Source organism: Chaetodon auriga, chromosome 6 (assembly GCF_051107435.1).
Source record: "Chaetodon auriga isolate fChaAug3 chromosome 6, fChaAug3.hap1, whole genome shotgun sequence".
Taxonomy (NCBI): domain Eukaryota; kingdom Metazoa; phylum Chordata; class Actinopteri; order Chaetodontiformes; family Chaetodontidae; genus Chaetodon; species Chaetodon auriga.
The window spans coordinates 9,272,250-9,290,044 of record NC_135079.1 but is presented as its reverse complement, the minus strand read 5'-3'; the positions used below and the strand labels follow the sequence as shown (position 1 = coordinate 9,290,044).

The 17,795-nt window shown below is 42.8% G+C and overlaps 1 protein-coding gene across 3 annotated transcripts in view; it reads left to right on the top strand.

The window, feature by feature from the left end:
* Window positions 1-16,962, top strand: part of LOC143322245 (cGMP-inhibited 3',5'-cyclic phosphodiesterase 3A-like) — a 66,256-nt gene extending 49,294 nt beyond the window's left edge. For all 3 annotated transcript variants that reach the window (XM_076733305.1, XM_076733304.1, XM_076733307.1), the window contains 10 exons: window positions 8,584-8,657; window positions 9,069-9,220; window positions 9,326-9,463; window positions 9,773-9,884; window positions 10,112-10,225; window positions 10,789-10,988; window positions 11,153-11,356; window positions 12,680-12,841; window positions 15,715-15,973; window positions 16,502-16,962. In XM_076733305.1, coding sequence (XP_076589420.1) covers window positions 8,584-8,657; window positions 9,069-9,220; window positions 9,326-9,463; window positions 9,773-9,884; window positions 10,112-10,225; window positions 10,789-10,988; window positions 11,153-11,356; window positions 12,680-12,841; window positions 15,715-15,973; window positions 16,502-16,815 — 1,729 coding nt within the window. In that variant the 3' untranslated portion in view covers window positions 16,816-16,962. The remainder of the gene's footprint in view (window positions 1-8,583; window positions 8,658-9,068; window positions 9,221-9,325; window positions 9,464-9,772; window positions 9,885-10,111; window positions 10,226-10,788; window positions 10,989-11,152; window positions 11,357-12,679; window positions 12,842-15,714; window positions 15,974-16,501) is intronic.
* Window positions 16,963-17,795: the final 833 nt, after the last annotated feature.

Sequence of the window (17,795 nt, the reverse complement as noted above, 5' to 3'; positions counted from 1 at the left end):
GAAGATAGCGCGAGACTCAGGCTGCACAGAAGCGTCATGCTTCAGAAGTAAATGTGTATGCATGTGGGTTTTTTAAAAGTGTTTGAAGGTTTTTGTAGTTTTGGGGAGAAAAGTGTTGCGGGGTAGAGGAGGGTGCGGGTTATGTGTGAGTGCCGGTGAGTGCATGTGTGCATTCATGGATTTGTGTGTGCATGAAAGCATACGTTTGTGTGGTGGGGTTTCTGCCTGGATGCATTTTGTTTTGCAAAAGCTGTTGAGAAAATGCGGCTTGATAGTTCCATTGTGTTCAGACAGGACATGTCAAGGCAGCACAGTCCCACGTTGCTGAAAGCACAACAATAACTCGTTTCTGCTGTTTTTTGTTTAGCTAGTAAATCTCATTGATGCATGAAATCTCGAATAAACACATGATCTTAATTTATTAGAGTAGTCATAATTACCAAGTGAAATATTTCTGCATAATTTGCTGTGATCCGTGAGACCAAATTCCTTACAATTACTTTGTGATTACTGTGACGTCGTGTTTGGATGATCTTAGAACAGCTCAGGGGTAATAATGCGCTTTATGAATTTCAAAAGGGTAGTAAATGGGGATTCGGCTTGAAATTTTTCAGCTGTGCATGTTTGCGTGTACCTGAATATTTTTATGATGTGGGTGCACAAGCAGTACCAGACAGCACATGCTCCCTGTCCTTAAAATATTAACTATGCCTCAACAATAAAGAGTCTCTTCGTGTTTCATCTACCTTATTCAGTTTCTCCCCTGTCGAGATTGTGTCACGGGCACGAAAGTCTTCTGATGTAGGCCAGCGTTTGTCTGCAAATATGGACGCTTCTGGGCGCCTCTGTCTCTGCGAGGCAGCCGCAGATGCTTGTGGTGTGTCAAACTCAAGGGAAAGTTAGTACATAGTGTTTTTTTTTGTTTTGTCTTTTGTGTTTTTTTTTTTTTTTTTTGCATATGTACTGTATTTGTGCGTTGTTGCTCAAAGTTAGTTTAATTTTCAAAGGTTGCATAAGAGCATTTGTCTGATCTCAAAAGTGACGCTGGAGTTGAATTATTAACATGTAGTGGAACTTCAGAGAGACGTGTCTGATGTCTGGCTCACACACGCTGACAACAGCCTGTGTGGATTCAAACAGTGCAGTTTTGACTGATGACAACCTTTGTGTTGATCAGTTGCTTTTGTCTGGAAGTGTGTGTGCAGACACACAGAACAATAACAGATGTTTCTCCCTTTCTGCATTTAAGGCTAGTTTTCAGAAGTCTCTGATACATAAAGATCCGGGCGTAACCTGTCAATTACTGTGAACCTCGCAGAGACGGAAAACATCTCATGTGCTTGGTTTTCAGCTTCATGCTTGTAACTTGAGATCTGAATCAACTCGCGCACATGCTTACTGGACCGGTCAGTGAACTTCCTGATGAAAACTAACTGCTTTTGCAAACCTCCTGAAAGGCATGACTCTGCAAGCGCATGGCCTGTTTCACCTCGGATTGATTTAGAAACTAATTTTTGGCTGATAGTTTGGGACAAAGTTGATGTTTGTAAAGAAATTTCCATGATTCTTCAGTTTAGTCACGACAGTCCAGTCAGGTGTACAAAGGGTTTGTTGTACAGACTATAGTTGGTTTAGCTGGTATATATACTCCGCTTACTACTGCTCAAGTTAATTCATCCATGTTGTTAACAGTGCAAGAATTCAGCCAGTCTTTTGCTTTAGCTATTTTCTTGTTGTGAGGAGATTTATTTCATGAAGCTATTAATTGATTATGGCTGTGCTGTAAAACTGAACAGTTCCCGTAAAAACATGTGGCTCCTGTCTTACAAGGTGTTTGTTTGAGCCAAGCTGCCTGGGGAAACATGCTAACTAGCCAGCCAGACAATGCCTGCAGCTCAGTGTTTGCTCAGTTTATGGCCTTCATCTATTACTCATGTGCGTTTAGATTAAGCTGTTAGGTGCAGTCATATTTCCATGGATTTTTACTTTACTGGCACAAGGTTTCTTTCTAAACGTTTCTTCAAAAGAGCAGATCAGTGTGCTGCTGCATCTTTCAGGATGGATCAATACTGGTATCATAAATACACTTTAGGGCCAAAAATATGTGGGGGGTTTTTTTTTTTGGCCCCTTTGTTCCTCTTGTGAGGCAGCTGGATTTGCGACATCACACCATCACGTCACATCTTGCTTTTTGCTTTTGCTTGTGGCAGAACCACAGTGGCTCGGACCGATCGGTGTCCTGTGAGGGACTACTGGCAGCTACAGCTGTGGTTCAGTTGTGATGACAGTAGGAACTAAAAATCCGTGGTGGCTGCGAAAGATGCTGCTATAGCATCAGTACTATTAGAGATAGGGAGTGTTTCTTCACTGAAAGAAGAGCAAAGAACGGCACTGAAGGTTTCTCTCCATGGACGAAGATGCTTTTGCTTTTCACCCGACTGGCCTCGGCAACAGTCCTACTTCAACATATGTTCATTGTTCTGATTGGTTGCAGTTAGCCTGTGATAGATGGTGATAGACAGACGGTTCATCCAACCACCTGCCAAGTATTTTTTTGTGTTCCGACCCTTTTCCAGACAGTTTCCAAGGACAGCTTCCCAGATGGTTCTGTGTAACAAACAGTCTGGCGTGTCAGGTTACCAATAACGGGAAATCCTAATTTTTCAACACAGAGTGATATTTTAGACAATAGTCTTCCTCCAAATTTGTGACAGCGGTTTGGGGAAGGCCGTTTCCTGTTTCAGCATGACATTGCCTTCGTGCACAAACAAGGCCCGGAAGGAAGTTATTTTCAGAGAGGAGTTCTGGTTTTCCCTGCACAGAGACCTTAACCCCATCAAATGTCATCTGGATGGATTTGAATGCTGACTTACCTCCCAACACAGAGGCCAACCTCACTAATGCTCTTGTGGCTGAATGGGAGAAAATCCCAGTAGCCAGGTTCCAACATCTTGTGGTGGCAGATATAGTAGCAGATTGATGCTCCTGGTTTTGGAATTAGATGTTTAACAATCACTTGCATCATATTTACGTGTTTGATCAAGTGCTTTTCTCGAATTTCCATGTACTGTGTGTGTGTGTGTGTGTGTGTGTGTGTGTGTGTGTGTGTGTGTGTGTGTGTGTGTGTGCGTGTGTGTGTGTGTGTGTGTGTGTGATCTGGTCTGTCTCTCTGTGTCCTTTTAGCCTGCTGTAGGGGGTGAACTTCTTAGTCTCACATGGCAAAATGTGATAAAGAAAGTGTGTGTGTCTGTGTGTGTGTGTCTGTGTGTGTGTGTGTGTGTGTGTACCATGTCACTGCCTGGATGCATTGCTGTCACAGTGTCACCTTCCTTCTGGGACAAAATGCAGGTCCCCATAATGTAAATCATTAAATTTTAGGATGAAACTGAGGGTTGGTTAGGGTTAGGCAAGTAGTGGTTTTGGTTATGGTTAGGGTAACTCTCCAGGACATGAATGTAAGTCTATGTAATGTGCCCATAAATTATGTATATAGGACTGTGTGTGTGTGCGTGTGTGTGTGTGCGCGTGTGTGTGTGATTTTCCCTGTAAATTCTGCACATATCAGTGTGTCTATCGAACACATTCTTTGCTGACCACTAAGAAAGCATCAATATTACTTGCAGATTCTGAGGGTTCAAGTGAGATCATTTAACATCACTCAACACTCAGCTTTCCAGTTAAGCGTCTCCGTATTCAAGTTCCCAGAATGGATTGTTTGAAAGAGCTCTTTGTGGCTTGTGACATCCTCATGCTACTCACGTATAGAGCAAATTCTGAGATAAAATCACATTTCTAATCTGCTGCTGATCAGTGAAATATAAAGATAAAATGCGTCTGTGGACAACATTACTGTTACCTTGTTAATTGTTAGTTGGCTTAAAAGCTGATGGTAACGGCTTGGTCACAAACAATCCACGCATAAACAGACAACAAGAAAACAAATACAAATTTAACCCTACATGTGATCTGGACATGCAGAGACAAAAGTGAAAAATGAAATGACATTAGAAATTGTATCTTACACAAACAAGATGTTATACATAAAACTGAAGCATAATAAAGGGTAAAAACACAAAAACACCGAAAGTTAATATCGTTTATCTCCATAGTGGCCCTGGCCTGCAGATCATCATAACAAAACAAAGACCGCTGCACATCTGCTACACAGACAAAGTTATGACATGCAGATTAAATCAAAGTACTGCAGGTTGCACTAATTACGCAGGCAGTACTCAAATACTAAGTACATTCACTCATCTCTCTTCCGTCTAATAAACATTTTTACACCTCTTTTAAAAAACTGCCATCAATTCCATCTTACAGTTTATCCACACTGACATAATATTACCAGAAGTCTAATACAGCTGATGACACCATGGACCAGTTAAGTTCTAAATCATATTGTTTACTGCACTGAGTTAGCGGCCCTGCGAAAACAAATAAATAATAATTTGTTTTGTTTTGTGTCTTGAGCCCTCTAAAGAACTGTGTGGGCTGCATCTGTCAGTTTGGGTCTGTTTGCACATTGGCAGTGTGATACTTGAACAAATTCTGTAAATGTAAGCACACTGAGCAGCTTCTGTACACAAAGCCCCGTCGCCTGGTCTTAAAGCTCAGCCCAGCCCAGCAGCAGGCCCCAGCTATGGCCACTTATGGTGGTGTGAGTATAAACAAACACCTGGGCCTCTCCCCAGTCACCAGAACCCCACAATTAACACACATACACACACTCTTAGACACACTGTCACAGCTGCTTCTCCTGGCAGGGGTTATACAGACACAATTGAAGAGTACAGAGAGTCCCTGGGTTTAGTTTACTGCAGCTGAGAGGGCTCTCTTCTGAGTAACACTTTATTTAAATTTTGTTTCAGGCATCTGGCTTTTATCCAGAGAGCTGGTAAGGCTTCAGCACCCAGCCAAGAGACACTTGAACAGGGTCCGTGCCCACTGACAACTAGTTGATGCTGTCGGGATCAAACCTGTGATGGTCTCTTAGCAATCGGCAACCTGCCAACACATCATCTCTCAAGTGGGCTTTGACACAACAATCACAAGTTTTGGGGAGTGTTTTTGTAATTTATGCACTGCCACATATATTTGTTAGCTGTGTTATCCCTTTTGAGACCTATTTACAGATCAGACAAAACACCAACAATCATTCCTGACATGCAGAAAAGTAAGAGGTAGAAATGGTCGGGGAGGAGGGAAGGAGAGGGAACACATGGAGCGGAGGCTGGGAGAAAATGAACACATGGCTTCAATTGCCTTCTCTCTGCTCCATCATCAAATCTGTACAATCTTAATTAGGACATTAGGCTTCTTTTTTTTCCCTCCCTCCTTTTTCCATCATGTCAGCTCTCAGTGACGTACAGCGTTAAGAAGGAATAACACCAACTTCAAAGCTACAATATCGGCTCTTTTATCAGACGGACCCGGTAAAAAAAAAGAGGCAGATTGAATACCTTCCATTTCCCTTAGCCCCGGCCACTGTGCTGTTATCTTCTTCACGTCATCTGGCTCGAAAGTAGGTAGATTACTGGAAGCAGAAATAATGGCTGCAGTGTTTATCGTGGCTTGGACACTGTCCGTTTGGGCTCTGAACCAAAGGTAATCTGTCAACCTGCTGTGAGTGGTTGAGTATAAAATCTGGGAGTAAGCTGCGGCGGAGAGGGGAGCGGGCAGAGGCCAGTCAGAGCTTACTGCACGGCTCGAAACGTTAAGATAAGCAACAGGGGAAGGGGAGATGTTAGCAAGGCTGGTCTCAGAAAAAGCGGACAATGTTGCAATTTATGCACTATTTCCTGTTGCAGGAAAATTAGCCTGATTAAGGTTTTTACTGGAGAGCGCCAAGGTGCCTTTGTATGAGAGCAGGAGTCATTTACTCCCTCACAGACAGACTCCCAATTGACTGTTAACAGTGAAATTCGGCTTATTGTGTTTGCGAAATTTGTTAAATTATGTGCAAAGCAAGAAACCAGGTTTGACCTTTGACCTTTGCGTGACCACCCCTGTAAAAATGCAACTCATTTTCTGATGGCAAATGCCTCTCGGGAGGCGCCACAGAGTCTTTCTGCTGACTAAAAATGTATTTAAGAAGTCCTTCATCCTCAAGTGCAATCAATGTTCTTTACCCTTCAAAGTGACGGATGAGATTTAAGCTACAGACGTTGACATAACTGTATTTAATGAGTAATGGGACTCTGTCTGTTGCTTGGTTCGCTAACTGTTTCTGCTTTTATGTTAGTTTTTTCTGTTTTGGTGAGCTGAAAATTTCCACCCTGGTGGACAATAAAGATATATTCTGTTCCCTGTATAGAAGTTATCTAGAGCTGAAAGGTTTTAGTCAATTAGTCAAACCACAGAAAATTTTGCTAATTTTTGGCTCTGTTGGATCTTTAAGACGTGTGAAATTGCGTTTTTCCAACATTTTTTGACACTTTGCTGACTAAACTAATCAACTGAGAAGATAATTACCAGATACTGATCGTGAAAATATTGCACCCATATCTGCAAAACGTTGATTGACATCATATTTAACTTGTGCGCCTTACATTGTCCACTTGAAAGAATGATGGTATCCACTTGTGGCAGCTGCAGTATAATTCATGTTGTGATGGTTGTGTTTAGGCCCTCGCAGCACTTGGTTAAGGGTAGACAAAAATTGTGGTTTTGGTTAAAGAATGAAAAACTCCATTTTGACTTGAAGCCACAAGACAGGATGTGTTTATTTTTTCACTATTAAACAAAAACCATGATCTTTTCCTAACCTTAACCAAGTGTTTTTGTTGCCTAAGTCTAACCATACCACAGGATGCAGGATGTTTCCTTGACTGAACAAAGACATCTGCAGACATTACATTCTTCCAAAGGGTTGAGGTAGAAATTAGTAGTATATAAAAGAGATTAGTAGGAGACATGGCTGAAACAAAACCAGAGAGGAAGGTATTTTGCCTTTGCACTGCAGGTATATTTCACTGGGACAGTTAAATTACTGTAACTACAGTGCTAACTACTGTAACTACACCGAAGAAGTTTTTTGTGATAACAGCAGAGTCACTTGATACGTGACTGACAGATTCCTCGAGTGAAAATGGCCGGCCTTCTTATTTACATTCTGCGCTGAAGGCTCAATGTCAGTAGCCGAGGCTATTCTGCTGCATTAGCAGAATAGGAAGAGTGGCTGCCAGTTCTTCAACTTTCATTAAAAGTAAACCTTTTAAGCCAAGCGCTGCTGCCTGCCCAGACCCCCCTGACAATAATGTACTAACTGTTCGCCCGCCAAACTATCAAACTATTTTATATTCCACACCTGCTAGGCATTACACGCAGCGGTCCGACCTGGCCATGCAAACACAACAGAACTCCCTTTGTTGGGGCCTCAGGACCATTAGGCAGGGTGGGTACAGCTCAAAAGCGTTCAAGAAACAATTTATCAGAAGGAGATAGACACACTACAGGCCTTTGTGCTCCCTGTGACACCACGCTCTAACGGCAGGCATTTCCTGCCCCGAGAAGGCAGGTTTTACAACATTTAGGGAGAGGTATTTTAATTGGAACCACCTCCAGCCTGACAGAGGCCTCAGTGGAGAAACATGGAAAAGCTGTTGAGAGGCTCGGGAGGCTCCCCATGGTGTCACACAGCTAACTAACCAGCGCCGGCCGGCTCAAGGCTCGCTCCGTGAAAGATAATATTTGCCGTTTGATTTATAAAGCAGTCAACGAATGTGAATATTTTCATCTGTCTCTAAATTTGCGGCGAGCACTGCGTTGTTTCTGTCGCTGCTCTGTCATGAGGCTCAAAGAGGGTGGGCTCGGTTTCTAATGACTCATTTATAACGCTGCCTGTTTCGAATTTGTTTTGTTCTTTATTCTCTTTGCATTGTGTTAATGTGTGCATCCATTAAGTTCATTAATGAGTATTTTTCTTGAAGCGTCTGTACAATGTCTGTTTCATGTGGGGACAGCACAGTAGGAATCCCATTAAGATTTTTTTTCTTGACAACTTCTGCCGACTGGTTAGACATCAAAGACAGATGTAGTGAATGGCATTATTCCCAATTCTTTGGCGCAGCTACAGACGTTTCTACAAACAAACACATACTATTCTGCAGTTGTCTCCCACTTTTTAACATGTTCTGTTGATTTTGGGCTCTGGACTAGTTTTTGACAGTCTGTCCTGCCAAACAAAACCAACTATTATTATAAACACACCAAATTTTCTCATAAGAGTAATTAATATTTCATCTCATCCTGCAAAACTGCAAAACAGATTCTTGTGCTTGATTAGCAGATGTCTCGATACACATTCGGATGTAAATGAGCAGAGGATGAAATCGGCCTTATTAATGTTGGTTTTTGACATTTACTGCAGCGGTCTTTCAGTATGCAGCCCATAGCATCGATGTTGAACATTTTCTCCTTTAAAAGTCACTTGAAATTGATTGATTATGACATATATGTGCAGCAGTTAAAGATGCAACACGCACCAGCTGCAAACAGGGAATGTTTTACACATGGCACAAAATGAAACATTTCCCTTTTACGCACTTTATCTCTAACCTGTTAAACCCCTCTTCTCTGCAGCTGTGGGAGACCATACATCAAACTGAGCCATGGGGAGGGCTCAATAGACAAGGGAGACAGGATACCACGGTCAGGTATGCTCTCAGTCTTTCTTTCTTTCTATCATTAGCAGCACTACCTGCAAGCAGCAGGGGAAAGGTGTTTGTGTTGCACCAATATTCAGCAAGCAATCTGTTAGAAATCCAGTGTTTAAAATGTAGACGTACCAGTTTTTCTGATGATATAAAGGAGACTACTGCATTACACACACACACACACACACACTGTAAGACATGTTTTGAGTAAGGGGGCACGGCAGCAATCACGGAGATGCACCAGTGTTAATGAACAAAAGAACTCACCATCTCGGAGCATTTCATTCTGGGAGTTGTAGAAAATCACCAGCTATAGCAAACCGAAGACTAAATTCGGCATCAGCTTCAGGAGATTAACAGTGGATGTTTGTCGTACGTCGCAGTGTGACTCTTTGTTTTTTCTTCTAATAGCGGAGGACCCAGTGGTTGTGTCATCAGACTATGACAGCACCCACGAAGCCAACCACAGTGACAGCAGTGATGTAGCACATACAGAGGAAGACACAGAGGAAGGAAAAAACACTGCCCAGAATGTCATCCTCCACCCACTAATACCTCCTGAGGTGAGGCGAGGCAGAACGTAGCTGTTAATGAAACTCAGCTTCATCACATTATAACATACTGTACGTTATTTACAGTGTATGAATGAATGTGTGTTACCTGTACAGGACAAACCAATTCTGGCTCCAGAGCCTTTATTAATGGAGGGCTTAGAGCCTTTGATGAGTCAGCTGAACAATTGGAACTTCCCCATCTTCAATTTGATGGAGAAAACCAATGGGAAATGTGGACGGATCCTCAGTCAGGTGAGCACATCTGAGAGCACCATCGAGGTCAGCGAGGGTGTCAGGAAAACTACTGCTTATTTGTACAATGATGCACAAAACTTTCAGTCATAAAATGCTTCAAAGTAATACAATCTGCTGAGATACTTCGTCTTCAGAAATGAAGATACTAACACATAATTGCAACATTTTGTCTAAAATACCACAAAATTTGCATGTATTGAGAGTTTTTATTATTATTATTATTATTATTATTGCTCCTCTTACATGTAATGTGTTGATTGTCTGAGCACGGCAATGTTCACAGACTGTTTGATGCTTGTGTTTCAGGTTTCCTACAGGCTCTTTGAAGACACTGGCCTCTTTGAGACCTTCAAGATCCCTGTAAAAGAATTCATGAATTACTTCCATGCCCTTGAGAGTGGTTACAGAAACATACCATGTAAGCTCGAACATCTGTCTCCTTCCTCTGCTTTTCATTTTGTCTCGTAACCTGGTTTGCAGCTGTAACAATGAAACCAACCACTAGAGGGAAATGTTGTACAGGTTTTCCAGCGTCAGTCATATATGACTGTACAGTATGTGCCCTTTATGGTTACAAGACACATACGCAGCCCAACAGCGCACCCTGGTGGGGCAGATTACACACATTTTTCTTTCCCGACCCAGATCACAACAGGGTCCACGCCACAGATGTTCTTCATGCAGTCTGGTACCTCACCACGCAGCCTGTTCCTGGTCTGCCCAGCCTCATTACTGACCACGGCTCTGCCAGTGACTCAGGTGAGTCCATGGTGTCCAGGTGGGGGTGTTTGTGCCTGTTGCTACATGAGAACACATGAACTCTGAATACCTTTTTGTTGAGTTTTTCTAACTTTTGTTAAGCCATTTACCACCATAAAGACTGTCTATATGCTCATCCACACTTTTTTATTTAGATTTTTTTTCCACCTGCCTGCAGCTTTGCTAGGAGCCATCTCATTAATGTCAGAGCATCAAACCTGCAGGAATATGTGTTCTTATCCTACTCACAGTTTGTCTTATCTTACTCAGGCTTTTGGCGCTTGCATTTACGTACCAAACACTATTTGAAGTCGAGAACAGCATGAAATTGCAGGCAGATTAGAGTTCCCTCTCGCCCATATTTCCATAACCTCATTTGTATGCCTTACTAGGGCCATCCCTTTGATCCACATATAAGTGGATTTGAACATCACGCGCGTGTGTGTACTCTAGAGCGCGTGTGTGTTTAGGCATGTGCATGTGAACGTATGGTGTGTGTGTTGGTGTTAATTCTGCCACCCTGCTCCTCACCCTCCACACTTTGTCTGATCCCCTGTGGCTAGACTCCGACAGTGGAATAACACACAGTCATATGGGGTTCCTGGTTTCAAAGACCTACACTGTGTCAGAAGACGGTTATGGCTGCCTGTCAGGCCTCATACCTGCTCTGGAGCTCATGGCCCTTTACGTGGCTGCTGCAATGCACGACTACGACCACCCCGGGCGGACCAATGCTTTCCTCGTGGCCACCAGCGCCCCACAGGTACTCGAGCTACCCAGCCTATTGTAGAGACCACTGTCTGATTAGAATCAGATTAAATTTAATGTATTGTCTTTGTAATATTTCCAATCGCGTATATGTCAGAAAAGGATGAGCAAACCCAACTTTATTGGAACCAGGGTTTCAAAGTGTCTGTGTGTTTGCAGGCAGTGCTCTACAACGATCGATCCGTTCTGGAAAACCACCACGCTGCCTCCGCCTGGAACCTCTTCATGTCGTGTCCAGAGTACAACTTCCTCGTCAACCTGGACCACGTGGAGTTCAAGCGTTTCCGTTTCCTGGTCATTGAGGCCATACTTGCCACTGACCTGAAGAAGCACTTTGACTTCCTAGCTGAGTTCAATGCCAAGGTAGTTCTCAAATTGTTTGACATTAAGTACTGAAAAGTTTAAATCCCTTGAAAATGTTATTTTTAAAGCTCAAAGCCTCTCGGATTTGTTTGTTCACCTTTAACTTTAGCAGTCTGGGTGGTTTGGGATTGTAAGTCAGTGCCAATGCTGGGTTTTGAATACCTCAGATACGAAGTGAGAAGTCTGTGTTTGAATTCTTCTTTTATTTTGTTGTCATTGGAATGTAGATTGACTGAATAATGAATTGAGTGATAAACTTCCAACAGCAGCACCGTTATTGAGCTGAATGAATAAAGTATATTCTCTAGAGGTGCTTGCCTCATATGTTCATACCTCAGCTCTTCTAAGATTGAAAAAAAAAAAGCTTCATTGAAAGGGAAATGTCCAGTGGTTTCGAGGAACAGGTCTGTGCAGAACATTGCAACACTTGCAGTATGTTCAGCTCAAGTCAACAACACAAAGCACCCTGCAGCTTTTCAAGAACCGGTTTAAGTGCAGACAGAATGTTGGCTTTGGATTTGAGGGTCTCGGGTTTTTCCTTTGTGTGTATTAGTACAGTGGTGGTGCTTGATGGCCACGGCCTGTCAGCTAGCATTGAGCTTGCTGACTTGGCAGCAAACGTAACAGCAGTCTGTCTCGCTGCAGTTCACCCCGCTCTGCTCTTCCTGGAAGCAAATTAGCTTTCTGTGAAGTACCCGGCAAGTTTATCTCTTCAGCTTCCAGAGTTATTAGGTTAGAATGATTAGACTGTGGGAGTCAGTGGTCCTCCTTTTCCAGATCTGAGGCTCATTAAGCATAACTGGAAATAACAAATTTCAAGGAATCCATCATTCAAGCAGTGCTGAGGCTTTAAGTTCATGTGTTTGAGTGCTGCCACGTCCACAGAAATAATATGATCGTCAAAATTTTCTGATATTATTCAAAGAGCTTTTAATATCTATCTATTTGTAACCATATCTGTGGTGGTCATAACTTAATTAAAGCATAGTAATTGTAATCTCTAGCTTTTTAAATAAAGTGCAGCTCCTCACAGGAAAAAGTCTGCATATGGTAAATGCACTGCATTTATATAGCCAGCATATGGAAGCTACAATTAAGAAGAATTAAGTCCTCATTGCTTTCGTGTCATCCACAGTGCATTCCAGTGTTGCTGTATGTCTTCTCCCTGATTAGTGAACCACGTCGACATAAATATGAATAGAGAATCTTTGAACAGCAGATCAGTGGAATCATATTAGCATAATATCTGCATATCACATGTTGTGTCTCCCCACGTGTCTGAATATGTTAAATGACAATATGTCTGTTTGTTGATCCCCCCAGGTGGGTGATGAGCCATCCACAGGTATTGATTGGTCTAACGAGAATGACAGGCTGCTGGTCTGCCAGATGTGCATTAAACTGGCTGACATCAATGGGCCTCTGAAGTGCAAGGACCTGCATCTGCAGTGGACAGAGGGCATTGTCAACGAGTTCTATGAGCAGGTGTGTGAGCCGTCTCTGAGGGGAACTTAGACCTCGTTTGTATTTGCTGAACTAAAGATTGATATTCTGTCATGTTTCCATGCAGGGGGGAACAACAACACTCATCTCGCGTAGCCAGACACTTGTTTGTATTTCTTTCACAGTAGTCTTGGGCAGAGCAAAGCCCATGATGCACAGACGGTGGTGGAATATTTGCATTAAAATGGTCCCTGCAAAAGAAAATGTAACAGCTGCTGGCTTGTTCACATTCGTACCATTAACAACCAGGTTGCGGTTTGGATGACTCGCCATTTTCTGTATAGACCTCTGTGTAGGTTGCTAGCTCAGAGGTTGTTGTTGTTGTTGTCTTTTCCCATAGCGGTGAGGATTTTAACACACAGATAGCGAAAGGGCTTATACCCACAGTCACATCCAGTGAGGTAGACTAGAACAATACAAACACCTGCACAGTATAAAACTCTCCAGTCCAGCCATATTTTTAACATTTTAATTTTATGTATTTATATAACTTTCATATTATTGCTTTTTCCAGTTAACCTAATCATTGAAGCAAAAATAATTGAACACTTGTATACATATAAAGAAGGCCTATTTTATTCTGAAGACTGTTAGGTTCAGTAAACAAGGAAGAAATTCAACAGTTTTAAATGAAAGATAAAATGAAGGCCCAACAGTTGCAGTGCACACGTGTCACATGACCTGATATTTAAACATAGCTGTCAAAAACAAAAGACGAAACAGCTGATCCGTCTAACATCCTGACGTTTGTGTATCTTCAGGTCTGATGTAGCTGATCCCTTTATACCACAGACCTTCATCACTGTCCAGAAATGGTTAAATCACACAGTTGCTCTTGACAACATCTTCTGTTAAAAACTACACCGACTGACTGTTTTTCAATTATTTAGAAACAATGGGGTTTTGACGCTAAGAGCCACAAACAGAGAAGGGAAGCTACCTGCTTTACCTTAATCTTAATCTTTTGAGCAGTCATAATATCAGAAACACAGCTGAATGTAATGCAGTGTAATGTACTATGGCCTCAATCAATCAATCAAGTAATCAATGAATCAATCAGTCAAACTTTATTTCTGTAGCACCTTAAAAACAAATTAAATGCAATTCAAACCACAATTGACAAGCATTTCATCCAACATAGGATTAAAAACATGGGTTTAGAGACTAATGTGTACCAAAACAATCAGCCTCAGTGGGTACTTAAAGTAATAAAAGATGCATAACAGAATAAAATGCAAGCAGTAATAATGGTTTTGTTCTGCTTGGTGGAACAATTAAAAGAGAAGAACCAGAGCATTGGATAGGCCTTCCTCATTCATAACCCAAAAGCATTTCTTAGTGGTGGTCTGCTGCTGCAAGGTCATACAGTACAGTCAGCAGAGGCTGGATGTACAGGTGTACCTAATAAAGTGGCCGCTGTGTGTATAGTGTTTCTATGACACACAGAATTGAGTCATGCCCTCAGCCTAACGCCACCCTCAGTGACCTTTGTTACAGTGTGTCCCTTTGGCACTGAATGGCTGCTAATCTCTGCTAATTGCCTCTGTGTCAGGCTCAGACTCTTATGTACCCCGCTACTCAGCTTGGTGACACAGCCACCTTGTTCCAAGCTCTCTGAGGTCTTTGAGGGGAGCCTCGCAGGAGAAACGCTCTTCACTGACAATAGTTTCAGTGCAGCTAGATGTGGTGACGCAAGCAGGGCGCCCAGGCAACTGTCATTCAGGTGGAGCAGCAGCCTCTGATTACCCAGACAGCCTTGAGAGACCGACAACCTTGAAAAGAGCAGCGAAGCAACACAACTTCCCCTCTATACAGAACATGTTCAGGCATGTACACAAAGCATATGCAGCGTCATGCACACGCACACAAAGGCGGCGTCGTGGATAACATGTTTACAGAGCCTTGAGGAGAGGATTTGTTCGCCCTGCTGAGAGGCTTTCGCAAATTGATTATGATGCGTGAACCAGGATCTGGGTGTTTTGAATCTGTGTCGTAGTCCTGGATAAATCTCTGGGCTTACAGGGGTTGACGCTCACTAAATACTGCAAGTCTTGCTCCCAAATATGAGCCGTCTTGTGTTTGTTTGTACAGCTCAGTAAAAATACATCTGGCCACCGTTTCATAAGGCATATCAGAAAGACGTCAGACACTCATTTGGGAAAACTAGCCCTGCTACGCCTCTGAACTCCACCCGCCTATTCAGATTCGTGCTGACAGCTGGATCCCAGAGCTCCTCCTTCCCTTGTTTTCATCCGCTCACCTGTCAAGAACTTCCATCAAATTGCAGATCCCTCTGAGATCCCCCGTCTTTTGGTGACTCTCTCTGTGCTTTGCATGAGGAGTGAGCTGCTCTGCAGGAACGACTGCTTTCTGCTGTACAGTGTACAGGATGACACTTGGGGTCAGTTACCAAGGAAACCAGGAAACCTTGCTTTGGCTGTTGTTTATTCACATCAGAACAAACGTCACAGACAGCACACATGCTGCAGCTGCTGAGGAACTCAAGAAACTGTCTCAAAACAGGTGTTTTTGCCTCCATAATTTGTGTCAAATGACTTCATTCTTTTCTTTCATTACAAACCTGTTGAATGTACCCGAATCCAGGCTAGGTGTCCAGACTGCCATCGAGTGCACATGTTGGAAAGATGCAAATCTACATATCACCGAGGAGCATTAGGTTTTCATATTTGATAGTTAATCTAGATGTGACCATGTTGAGTTGCTGCTATGGTAAACATCAGGTGGGCTTCAGCTCTTTTGGAGTAGCATGTGCAGTGAAATGTTAATCGAGTCATGTCTTTGCATTCAGTCAGCTGGTGATGATTTTGTACTGATGCGGGTCATGCTTCACCTAGGGCGATGAGGAGTCCAGCCTGGGCCTTCCCATTAGCCCCTTCATGGACCGTGCGGCACCACAGCTGGCCAAACTCCAGGAATCGTTCATCACACACATCGTGGGACCGCTGTGCAACTCCTACGACTCAGCCGGCCTCATACCTGGACGGTGGGTGGAACCCAATCCAGAGGCAGACGAGCCAGAGATCATGGGGAATGAGGAGGAGGATGATGAGGACACTGCAGAGGAAGACACGTCCACCAGCTCAGAAGCATCACGTAAGCACTGAAGCAAAGCCTGAAGTGGTGGTGCAAGCATAGACTGGAAGTGATCGGAAACATGTAGCCCAGAATGAAACTTTTGTGTGAAATTGGAAAGCCAAAGAAGAGGTGCTGTTTTCAGTCTGCACGTAGACCAGCCTGGACATGTTGGACAGTGTATTTCTAATTTATACAACATATTATTCTCTTACTTTTAATATTTATATCAATATGCTGCTAATATGCATGCTAATAAGAAAGTAGTTAAAACCATCATCACCACTACCATTTATGTCCTCATTGTTTTTGGTTTAATGAGCAAAACAATAGAAAAAAGATACCTTGAATGGCTGTTAAAGTGGTGAGTGACTGGTGTATTTGTGCTGCCCCTGTCAGAAAGATCTGACCACACAGTCTGACAGAAAGACCAATTACTGTTCAGAGACCAGAGGCAGGGGGTTGGGACGGTAAGATAGTTATCAGTTCGGGCTAAAATCACTCATCAAAATGTTTTTAATCAAGTGATTTCTCTTTTTTTTCTTTCAGAGAAAGCATCTCCCAAGAAGAGGAGGAAAGTTTTCTGTCACATTACCCAGCACCTCATGGAGAACCACGAGATGTGGAAGAAGGTGATTGGGGAGGAGGCCCAGAAACAGGGCCAAGGAGCAGAGTCTGTCCATTTAAACAATGTAGCTGAGCCAATCCTGGCTATTCATGAGGAGGAAGAGGAGCCAGGCAGCAGAGAGGAGCTAGTAGAAGGAGAGGATCCAGAGGAAGGAGTGGAGGAACCAGAGTGGCCCATGTCTCCGCAGGAAGACTCTAAACCTCCAGAGGAACTAGCGGAGGGGGACCCACAGTGAAACGGCCCCTGGGAAATTAGGAGTCGGTCAGGGCAAGGACGCGAAGAAGTATTTCTTGTTTTCTTATCCTATCAACTGACTCCTGCTTTTGCCAGCACATCACTTAGACACAACACTGTAGATGTTTGGGAAATGTGTGCCTATACAAAAAAAAGAAAAAAAAAAAAAAACAGGGTGGGAAAATTTGTGCTTTACACATTTTATCTGAATATCTGGTTTCACCAAACATTTAAAGGAGCTTTCCATATTGCAATACAGGATCCTTTGTGTACTTTGGGATACAGACTCTTTTGCTACTGTCAAGAGAAGAGGAAGACTGGTTGCACAGACCTCAACCCAATGTGGTAACACAGGACTGCAGAAATTTGCTGCCAATTTATACATAATTATTTTCTGAATGCAATTATATATAGACACCACAGTTACTTGTACTTGTGTTTCAATTTTAGCGAGAGTTTTTGAGGTCTCACATGGGCCATAATATGTTTTTATATATATATATATGGATTATAAAGGGAGTCAATTAAATGAGGAACATTGGCGTATCTTTCTTCCTTTCAACGTCTGCCAAAATTACCCACAGGCTTTAACATCTGAAATCAAATAATTACACGTTTTATGTTTTACATTTGTTGCCAAATTAAGTACTTTATACCATTAGGTGTAGCCATAGTAGTTAAAGGAAGGAGACTCGAGGCTCCTCGCTCTCTGTATGTGTGTGTGTGTGTGTGTGTGTGTGTGGGTGTGTGGGTGTGTCTACTTGTTTTAAATTACTCCAACGCACAATTCTTCTGCAGTGGACGTTGATATATTCAGCAGATTTCCTGTCAATTGTGCCATCTCTGGCCTCCGCTCCTAACTTAAATACAGTAGTCATTAAAGTGTTGACGGTGCCAAACGTTATAGTCCAGAGGCCTGCACTTACAGAGCCACAGCGGGATGGATGAAATGGAAAGACCAAAAAGGGAATACCAGTACAG